This window comes from Scophthalmus maximus, chromosome 15, assembly GCF_022379125.1.
Source record: "Scophthalmus maximus strain ysfricsl-2021 chromosome 15, ASM2237912v1, whole genome shotgun sequence".
Classification (NCBI taxonomy): Eukaryota; Metazoa; Chordata; class Actinopteri; order Pleuronectiformes; family Scophthalmidae; genus Scophthalmus; species Scophthalmus maximus.
In genome coordinates, this window is record NC_061529.1 from 17443529 (window position 1) to 17454293 (window position 10765).

The 10765-nt window shown below is 42.6% G+C and overlaps 1 protein-coding gene across 2 annotated transcripts; it reads right to left on the reverse strand.

The window, feature by feature from the left end:
- Nucleotides 1-128: 128 nt before the first annotated feature.
- On the reverse strand, nt 129-8094 carry utp25 (UTP25 small subunit processor component). 2 transcript variants are annotated; one of them, XM_047327341.1, is made up of 12 exons: nt 7935-8094; nt 6977-7016; nt 6625-6811; nt 6295-6537; nt 6030-6118; nt 5519-5929; nt 4283-4499; nt 3985-4187; nt 3450-3632; nt 3101-3210; nt 1869-2114; nt 129-1355 (listed from the first exon to the last, which is right to left on the reverse strand). In XM_047327341.1, exons 1-12 carry the CDS (start codon nt 8033-8035, stop codon nt 1100-1102), a joined length of 2286 nt encoding a protein of 761 aa, XP_047183297.1. In that variant the 5' UTR covers nt 8036-8094; the 3' UTR covers nt 129-1099. The 2 variants fall into 2 exon arrangements, with proteins under 2 accessions (XP_047183297.1, XP_035466676.2); XM_035610783.2 differs by having other exon boundaries at nt 6295-6540; nt 7935-8093.
- Between the last annotated feature and the right edge of the window lie 2671 nt (nt 8095-10765).

The window sequence follows — 10765 nt, forward strand, 5'->3', positions numbered from 1 at the left end:
ACACATCACCCACTTGCTTTCAACTTTTTTTTTCTTTCATTCAACTGTGGCCACACCAAGAGTCAGAATTACTACTTTAGATTATTCTGTCTTAATATTTCTTGAATATTTGACCAGACCAACAAAGGTTAATTTCAAACAACTTTATATTGGGTACACTTCCATAAAAAAACACACCATAAAAATGGATGATTCATTATATGAGTATTTCAGCACTTACAGAACAGGTGGTACAAGTACCACACGTCTAACTAGTGAGTGGTGTCTTTACAACATCTTATCACAGCGATCCCTTTAACCTACTTTACAAACCAGCACAGCATGTTGATGATCTTGTCACTTTGTGGCTTGAGGTTGCTGGAATATCCTGATGCACTTCCGTGTTAATGTCAAAAAATAAGGAAAAGAATGCCCTTATTGGCATCTTTTCCGCGGGCGGCACTTTTCTGATCTACTTTGCTGTTTGATGCATCACACAGCAAAGCGCTATTACAGACCTGCAGCCAGCAGCTAACACAGGGTCGTCCCGGACCCTGATCAGACCTGACACCCAATCACGTGGACACATGAAGTGCAGGTATAGGATTGCAATGAGATCCGATCACTCAGACCACGTTCGTAGGTGGTCTGCGTGGTCGAACTCTTTGGACAGTGTGTATGATGATGGCCACATACGAAAACAAGTCGCACAAAGAGCATAACCTGGCTTAGTCAACAACATCTGAACATTTTGAAAGTCCATAGAGATGTGTCAGGAGTGTGTCAAACATCCTAGGGAATTTATTTTCCGTGGAACAGACCCTGTCTCTCTATATTGTTTCAATTTCTTCTCCTTCATTTCCAGCAGGCTAAGCGTGGGAGGTGTTAAAAACAACAACATGGTTGGTCTTTGCAAACAGAAATGATGTATGTGTTTATTTGCATTTAGAGTGGGACGGTGAGATCTGATCAGAAGTGTTGACTCAAGACACATTTTGCCAGCTATACATGGGGCCCTAGTGTAATGGTAGAGACCTAATAAGATATCATATGCACAGCAGAGATCTACTGTGGTTTTTAGCCCAATGATCCCTTCTTTCTTTCTCCCTGTCCAGCTCCATCAGGAGGCTTTATCATCCCCTCCTGTAATAAAGAGGTGAACAGTCTTGTTGGAGTGGAGCATCTGTCCGGCTCGCTGCGCGCCGCTGATGGCGGCCAGTTTGTGGGCGTCGTAGCGGGAGTAGAGGGCGGTGCAGGTCCAGCTGGCCTCTTCCCCCTGAACCCCCGCCGACAGCATGTTGCACACCTCGCTGTAGAAGTGGGGGAAGGAAGGCAATCCATAAAATATCAGGTTCCGGATCCCTTTGATAGTGTACCTGAGGAAAAGAAGTCAAAGAGCAGGGTTTGAGACTTTTTGTGTTAAAGACCCTTTAATACCACATAGAATTTGAGGTTGAATTGTAGTCTAATTACAAATAAATCTCTGTGTTTATTTGTTATTAACATACTACAATAGAGGTGCCACGGTGTGTTATCACCCTGTCACATGACATGAGTTAACTAAGAAAAAAAAAATCAACAACGACATCTAACTTTTGAACTCTGTAAAAGAGATAACGTGCTAACGCAGATGGTGGTATGTCGGAAAGGTAATAAAGATTACTATCCTTAATCCCTTTACTATTGGTTCTGTGAGAGTGACCCCAGCAATCAATATCACTAGAATGCTCAGCAAAGTCGTGGGTTGCCTCGCGAACAGCCTTCTATCTTTCAGCAGGACAACACATTTACTAGCTGAGTGACCCCTCACTTACATGTGGGGTGAAAGACAAGGTCCCGCTCAAATCAAACCACAGAACCCCCACACATGAGCGGCTGCAAGAACTGACCTCTTGTAGAAGTGGAAGCGTTCAGTGAAGAGCACAAACTGCGTTTCCCCTTTCTGGAAGAAGTGCCTAGCTCGGGACACCTCGGATTTGCTGGAGTACTCGCAGATGCTGGCAAAGTTCATCTCCTCTTTCTTCATGTAGTTGCGCAGTCGGACGTAGTCAAAGTAAGACGGGATGTAGATCAAAGTGTGGGACATGATGGAGTCCCTGTACTGAGGCAGCACTTTATCTACGAACGCCTGAAACCTACAGGTCAGACAGGAAACGGGAGAAAGGAAAACACCTTTACATATTGTTAGGAACAATATTTCAAGACCTCCTGAGATGATTTGATTTAAAAGATTAATCAGATAAAAACAAAAGAATCTAAAATGTTGACAGATAAAGGACAAAAAAGAAAGCACTTAGGATGATGGGTCGAACTGATTAGTATGACAGATAAAAAGTCACTATAAAACCTAATAAACTGAGTCGTTCAGGTGCACTTTGGCAAGGTTATACCCAAACTAGTAACAATATGAGGTGTTCTTTAATGGGTCTTTGGTTGCACACAAAGATGTACATACACATGCATATGGACATGGGTTACATGATGTATATCTAACCCTACCAAAGGTTTCACACTCTTCCACTGAGCTATGCGAGGTGGTAATTCACAAACTCATCCTACAAAAAAGGATGCGTCTCTGCAAATGTTTTATGATGGAGCAAAAACAATCAACATGTTTTCAGGCCTCAAGGACACACATGTTGTGTTTTGGTGTGAGACACTGAATGTAAAATTAACTTTTTGTTTTGTTTTCAAGAAAAGTAAGAAGGGCACCGTAAACTTAATCTCATTGTTTACGCAAATATTTTTTTTTAAAACCCTCATGATATGCAAAAAAACACAGGACGCTCACCACAGCTGCTCACGCTTGGTTGACCGGAGGAAGAATGTGCGCAACAAGTTGGCAAGCGGCAACATTGGCGAGATTCAGCCATTAAACTTCAGCCATAGAACTGCTAATGCTAACGCTAACTGTCTGTTGACACACCTGCCGTCCTCTCGTGTATGTGCTCTTCATGTGGGCTCACTTGGACATGTTCCAGAAATGTAACTAGGGGGCTGGCGGGAAAAGTAACGGAAACTTTCCAGAGCAACATCTGCGAATATATCTGCATGCTCACATACAGCACCTCCTGAAAAGTTCAGGACAGAGTTGAATAGTCGGGCTCTGGGAGGATCTTACCGATCATCGTGGTCCATGAAGCTGTCAGAGGAGAACATTTGAAACACATGAGGCAGCTGAACCAGCACCTGACAAATGGAACCAGTTTTTGGCATGTTCTTAGTTGAAATCTGAAAAAAGAAAAACAACAACTTATTTACATGGAATGAACCTGAAGATACTTTTTTTTAATAAAAATACATATGTAACTGCCAGTGGCTTTGTGTTTTCCTCTCAGGGTTATCCTGGGATATCCAGCAGACCACAGTAAACAGCGTAAGTGTCACTGCAGCTGCAAACCACTGAGGAATACGTCAACTTAAGAGATCATTTCTACCCCTTAATAATGTGTTGAACTGAAAATGAGCACCTGTCCACGATAGTTGGCACAGTGTTTGGTGAGGATGTTGTTGATCTGTGGCTCCTGGATGGAGCTGAACACCAGCGTCTGCCTGTAGTGTTGGGCCCAGTTGTTCAGGTTCCACATCCTCACCCTGGAGAAGTCCACTCCGTGGGAGTCCAGCGGCTGCAGGTTCATGTGCTTCATCACTTGCTGGTGGGGATGGACAATGTGACGTTTTAGAGGCAAAATCAAATAGACAGACAAGCACCCTGAAATTGTAAATTCTAAAAAATAGGTAGGAATACTTTGAATGTATATTTAACTAAACTTTTTGAAAATACCAGTATCGCCAATTTAGAGAGTACACCAAATCAAACCTTATTCTGAAATACTGTTGAGGCTGCAGCAGTGTTGCCCTAAATTCAAAATGTTATAATTTTTTCATTTATCAGTTGATTGTTGGTCAGCAGATGGCGCTAAATCTTCAAACACTAAAGTTGGTTCTCTCAACATGATGCCACCATGCTGTAATATGGCATTTTGAATCCATTAGTATTCTCACCAGGACGTGCTCCCAGTTCTGCATGAGGAAGACATCTGCCTGGTCCACCACCAGCAGCTCAACGGAGGAGAGGTAGTCAAAGTCTCTCTTACTTTCTCCTTCAGCTCCCAGCACGGTGCGCAGGCCCAGGGGAGAGGCAATGATGATGTCCGACGAGTAGAAGGGGGCGTATAGACGCACACTGCTCCTCACGATGGAAACACCTGGTGAAGGGAGAGGACAGCAACCGGGTGTCAGACTTTAAAAACTCAGGAGATTTTCAAAAGTGGGTCAAATTAGTTTTTTTTCCCGACTGTACCTATCCTAAAGTGATCATCGACGTTGCCAGAGAAGATGGCGTGGTAATCATCCGGTCTTTGCAAACTGGGTGGCTGGTCGTCCGCATCCTCCCCAAACTCGTCCTTGAACCTCTTCTTGTTGCTGACCACGATCCTCTTGCCTTTGGTCTCCAGCAGGCTGATGAGCGTCTGCACGACCTGCAGAGCTCCGCCTCGGAACGGCACGAGAATCAGCACCTGACAAAAACATCATTGTTATTACAACGAAGCATGTGACCAGAAAAAGGTCACATGGGTATAATTTTGAACATTTCTGGCTAAGTAGACAATTTTTGACCAAACAAGAAATATTTTCTAACATTTTAACACTTACATAATGTTTGGATTTTATTTAATATTGCACATGTGTGTATCTACTTTATCATAAATGTATCTGAGGCATGAGATCCTCATGCATAAATGTGCACAAAGAGAAGTTTACGTGTTTTAAAGTATGATCTCGCCGGTCAGACTTATTTACATAAACGGTGGCTTCAGAAAGTATCAAGACCTCTTCACTTTTTTTGTTCACATTGCTATGTTGTAGACTTCCATGTAATAACTGTGTCGAGGCATAGATCTTGGTAAGAGTATGACACCATTTCTAAAGAGTGGTCAAAGGAGCACAGAGGCCTTGATAATTGTGAAATGGAAGAACTTTGGAACGGCCAGAACTCTCCCAAGAATTTTCCGCAAGGCAAGCCTGAGTTACTCTGCAAGAAGGGCCTTGGTCAGGGAGGTGACCAAGAACCCAACAGTCACACACTGTGGAAGACGGCAGTTCACAGATGCTTCACATCCAATCTGATGGAGCAGAAGAAAAGGAGAAACTGCCCAAATCCAATTGTGCTAATGTTGTTGAGAAAACCCAAAGCTGCATTTGCTGCCAAAGGGTCTAGGTAATCTTCTAAATGAGAGACTTCAAAAAAAAATCCATTTAATTATGGATTATGTAGAGCACACTGATGAGCAAAAACCTATCAAAACACGCAATAAAGTGCACATAAAGATTTTCTGAAGCCACAAATTTGTCCTCACAGTGTGTGTGAAATTAGCATCTCATTTACTGCTCGTGGTAACAGTGACTAAAACAGGCACATTTTGCAACTGTGGGAGAACTCAGATAGTCCAATTATATTGTTTCTAAATGTTAAATGAAGGGTCTGTTTATATTATTTATTATTATTTAAATTAATATAATGTAAACAATCTTTTACCTTGGGCCGGGTCAGACCTTGGTCTCTGGGTTCGTCCTTTGGCTCAGCTCCGGGTTTAGGCTGAGTTTTCGGCTCCCTTAGCTGGGCGTTGTGAGCTAGGACGTGGGAGTTGGCCTTCAGCACGTGGTTGAGCACGTGTACACAGTATGCACTGCGCACCTGAGGGCCCTTGTTCAGGGGACAGGTCTCCGGGTAGAATAGGTCCTTGTAGGAGCCCATGAGGGCCAGCAGCTCTAGCTGGAGGGGGCTGATGTCTTCAGTCCCCCCCTTAGGATTGGAGGTTTGGTTTAGATCCTTCCAGTTGGACTCCAAGAGCTTGTGGAAAACTGGGAGGTTTGTGTCTTTCTGAGGGCCAAGGGGTCCAAACTTCTCCAGGGGATTGGTGCAGAGCAGAGTGCCCAATTTCGGCCACTGGGTAAGAGAAAGGCAAAGACAGAATATGTAGTATTTATTATAATGAAAAAAGCTCACTCATAGAGTGTATTTAAAAACAAATGATTGTTTTTAATACCGTGATCTGCGCCTTTGCTTTGCTGCCAGATGTTATTTTCTGCACGTCCTCTTCACTAAGCTCTGTGTCCAAATGCTGTAAAAACATGTCTGCATAGAGAATAAGAACAGTCACAACATAATCACCGAAGTTTTCTAATCCAGCGAGAACTTTACTTGATTTAAAAACACTTTCAAAATGCATCTTATAAATATTCAATTTGCTAAACAAAGAATTCAGTGTGTTGTAGTTGACAAAACCAACAGAAATTTTTTATTGCACTCACCGTTGCCGTCTTCTTGCTCTTCGGTGTCGTCAGTGTCCTCTTGTTCTCCTTCACCTATGAAGTTCCTCTCCAGACAGAACTGGGACTCATGCTCCTTATCCACGAACTCTCCATCTCCTTTCTCCTTTTCCTCTTCCCCCTCTACCGCTTCAGTCAGTGTTTCATCTGCAGCCACAAGTTCCTCCTCTTCCCCTTCATCTTCATCCCCATCTTCACTGTCATCTCCATTTCCATCACTGGCCTCTGCTACAGAAAAAAGCACAATGACATTCAGTCAGCTGCAGTTATGGTCCCGACAAGGTGGTCGTGTTCTGGAAATAAACAACTCACCTTCATCAAGAAGCTCTTCGCCCTCCTCTTCTTCATCATTGCTGCTTTCCTCCTCTTCACTGTGTTCGCGTCCATCAGGTTGGCTGAGAGTTGAAAGGAGTTTCTGATAGGCTGTTTTCTGCTCTGGTTCCTCGTCCTCCTCTCCTAGCTCATCGGCCTCAGCGTCAGATTGTTCTGGGCTTGCTGTCTGCAGCAGAAGAGAAGACACAATACATTGTTACCAAAATAATAAAGCTTACTTTCTTTTAGGAACATCTACCACAACTGAAAACACATCTTCATCTTTGTGTACCGCAATCATTAATCCTATGTTGAGAAAAATAGTGTTTATGACTTGTACAGTACTACTCACCAGTTCCACTATTTCAGTTCTTTCAGGTTTTTCATTGTCTCTGTGGGGGGAAAAAACAACAACAAAGTGAAATACAGCTACTTAGAAAACAATCATGTCTGAAACCCAAAGCTCTTGTCTGGGCTGCTTGAGAATTGACATGGGCTATGTGGGAGACAAGTAAAGTGCTTTTCTAGTAGCACACTCCTGAATTACTTCAGTCAGAGTGGAAAGCTTGTCCATGATAGTTCTGACAGAGGCCACATGTAAAATAATTTCTACTATTAAGAATCGCTGGTCATCAGTATTTCTTATAAGCATTATTATCCTATTGCTTTGATTAATGCTGGCTGTTCAGGTGTAGGCTGTCTGTATTATTAAAGATTATTAAAGGACAATTTTCAAGTTTAATATAAAATACCAACCAGTTAAGTCATGGGTGAGTATTTCTGCATCAACTTTGACTGTAACTGTACAGTTGTTGTTAAAAAAAAAATAATAACGCAGATGCTGAAACCTAGGGAGACATTCCCCCCTTCTTTTTTTCAATGTTTGTGTTTGTCTACTAGTAAAACACAATATGAATCAATATTAAGGGTGAGCAGTAGTTATTACGCAGGACTGATGGTTTTAAAGTATTTCTACAAAGTGAAACTTCTATCTTGTGTCACGAATATTTTTGGATATTGTTCTGCTGCGAGTCATTTTACTAATTAGCCGCTTTGCTAATTAGATAGAATTATTAACACTATATACAATTAGGGTTACACAGTTTACACTTTTGAAGAATCCCGAAGTTACTGACGTTATGTTTTCGTGCTCTGGACAATATTTGCTTTATGTTTTTACCAATAGCTCACATGATCTACTGTATGCGGCTCAACTGTGCCTCCGCCGCCTGGATGCGACCGAGCTAGTTGGCTAACGCTGCCGCTTCATGGTTCCTCTCAGACAGGCCGCAGTTCGCTGCGCTACTTACGCGTCATGAAATGGATGCTCCTCTCCAAATTCCTTAAGGTGTTTCTTTTGTTTTTTGGATAAATTTGTGAAGAGTTGATTACTCTGCCTCTTCTTGCCCATGTTGACACTGTGCCACACGTGTGTTCCTCCGGCTTCGTCGTTGGCTGTTTGTGTATCGGTCAAAATGTCTTACTGCCACCTACAGGGCCGGAAGAGAATTACAGATTTGCATTTTTTTTCTTCTCGTTGTGACATGGAATCCATGCTCTCATTTTTAAGTACATGGAGAAAATATTTTTCCAGCTCCTCGGATAAACTACTTCCAGTGTACATAAGGCGAGGCGAGATTGTACAACATATTGTCTTTAATGTGCCACACAAACATGAAATATCAGATTATAAGTTATAGTTCATCAGCTTTAGAAATATTTCTATTTGTTTGTGTGTTCGAATAATATTCATAACAATGCCTGATCTTTGTATTCCATTATAATAAACAAATAAGATTCAAGAAAACATTTGACATCAAATGGGAATCTCCCTTCGTTATGCGCTTGATAATTATGTATTTGAATAAACACTTTTTTCCCTGCAAATTGTTCCATAAATTTGCCGTTAAAATAAAACAAAAGAGCTTTAATGCTGAGAAAGAACAGCAGAACATTTGCTCTATCTTTGCTGTGATCCTGAGGCAGTTCAAATACTTGTTGGGGCACCAGGTTTTAAATCCACAGTAGTAGGCAGTAGAAGGATGTCACAACAAATGACACAATGAATCTATGAGTAATGTGTTTGTCAGGATAATGGTCAGAGGATAACATTTAAACAGTGACAAGAGAAAATGAAATCACATGATAATTGTTCTCATAATCAAATGTGTTGAGATTATAGATATCTTTGTTTTTACTTCTGATTGGATGTCCACATAGGCCTATATGCATTTATTAAAATACGACATCAGTGCCGTTTTTTAAAGTAATAATAAATCTGTGGATTTGTATGACAACCGTCTTTCTACGTCATGTGAGCCTCAAGTCAAGTTGGTAACGAAGGCTGAAAAGATTCAGATCTGGGCCAGATAATGACTGAACCTCTTCACCAACATTAAAAAAAATCTCCTTCTGAAGTAACTAATGGAGTCATAAAAAATGCTCAAAAAGACACTGGAGATGATCAGATTTTCGTTGCAGTAGAGTTTGTTCTGCCAAGACAAAAAAATAAACCAGAGAACGACTGATGTTTAACAGATTTACAGCCTTATTTACCCCCCGCATAGGGTGTTAGTTCTGCCCAGTTTATCAGAAAATAACTCCTGCCCCTGAAAACAATTCTGTAATATTTACTAATGCTGGCATCCTCCCCCTTTGTGAGCTCATTGGCTGAATCTCCAGGTGCTACGTTGCCCTCGGTGTGTCTTTCCTCCCCTATGCCCTCTCCGAGCTGAATCTACTGGTGTCGTGTCCAAACCTGTTTGCTGGTCCGGAGGTGTCCTCAGCCTGACCTACCACATCACTGACTCTTGGAGGAACCCCGACTGCAGGGCAAGCTTGTGCCGCACCATACAGTCAGTGCACCTTCTACAAAACTGCATTAAACACCCTCCAGATCAACTATTTTAGTGAGGGATTGGGTTATTGTATTTGTCTATGTGGCATATAAGCTTATCATAACACATAGAGTTAATATAAGTGAGGCATTTTTTTTTCCACAACAGTAAATACTGGTTCAACTGGTGCTCTCAAGGTCACTTCAGAGGGTACTGGAGGGTGCGGCAAAGGGCAGCAAAGGTCATCTGTAGTGATCGGCCGGAAAATGTAGAGTCAATCCAACTCAGCAGACCATATCCTGAGTAACTATCTCTTAAAGAACAAGCACAACGTCTGTAGTTTATGTACCGTTTGAAAGCTAACCTCAATTAATTATTGAACATGGCGAGATCAACTTACTGTTTGCCTGTTTTAGCTGTTACCATGGCAGAAGCTCATCTATTGTTTACCATCTGAGTGTCTAGGGTTTGTGCGAGCGGTATTTTCAGCTCCGTCTGATACCGTCAATTAGGATTTTATTGTTTGATGATTGCCCCTCACCATGGCTTAGCTGAAAGAGCGAGTCTGGCCTTTCTGAATGGGACGTGAAACATGTAAGAAAATCTTGTATTTTGATGGAGGGGCCAAAGGTGAAGCAGGAGAAAGAAAAGGCTGTGAAAACAGTCAGGTTCAGAGTAGCATCTGCCAACAGCGGCCGGGTCCTGGCGGAGGTGTTCAAGGATGAAGCGGCCTGGTGCGGCTCAGTGTCGGACTCAGTGGACTCTGACCGCACCAGCACGCCGGAGGCAGAACAGGGAAGCTGGCCTCCCGCCAGCGAGGCCAACAGCCACCTGAATGGTCTGGCGGTGGAGACTCCTGTGGACGAGAGTGGCTGCGAACCCGATGACCTGCTTTCGTACGCCAGTGCCAAGAGAGAGATGGTGTTCAGCAACAAGCGCATCAACATCTGCAGCAAGAATGGGACCATACGAGGAGTGAGGAACAAAGTGAGCGCGGGCCAAGTGCTATTCAACAACCTCTCCAGCGTGTACTCTGTAAGTGCAGAATTTTTATCTGAAAATCCATATATTGCTGGTTTGTCCTGCTATAATCAGACAAGAAATTCAGTGCTCCCTAACTGAATTGAAGATTAGAGTCGAATGAAGAGTACAGACCGTGGTGAGGTGTTTGATCGGTCATGTCCCCTATTCTCTTTCCTTTTAAGAGCTCCTTTCATCATCGGAAAAGGAGGCCCTGGGAGAAGGAGTAAAGAGATTGGAACTTTGCAGGAAGAGACAGGGAGAAACATCCATGCAGCTAGATT

What these genes read in the sequence shown, in the direction of transcription:
- utp25 (XM_035610783.2), bottom strand. Translation starts at nt 8,035, where the DNA reads ATGGGCAAGAAGAGGCAGAGTAATCAACTCTTCACAAATTTATCCAAA. An exon ending in GAACTGAAATAGTGGAACTG is followed by an intron (nt 6,812 to 6,976) that starts GTGAGTAGTACT and finishes CTTCTGCTGCAG; the next exon opens with ACAGCAAGCCCAGAACAATC. An exon ending in CGCTTCCACTTCTACAAGAG is followed by an intron (nt 1,356 to 1,868) that starts GTCAGTTCTTGC and finishes TCTTTTCCTCAG; the next exon opens with GTACACTATCAAAGGGATCC.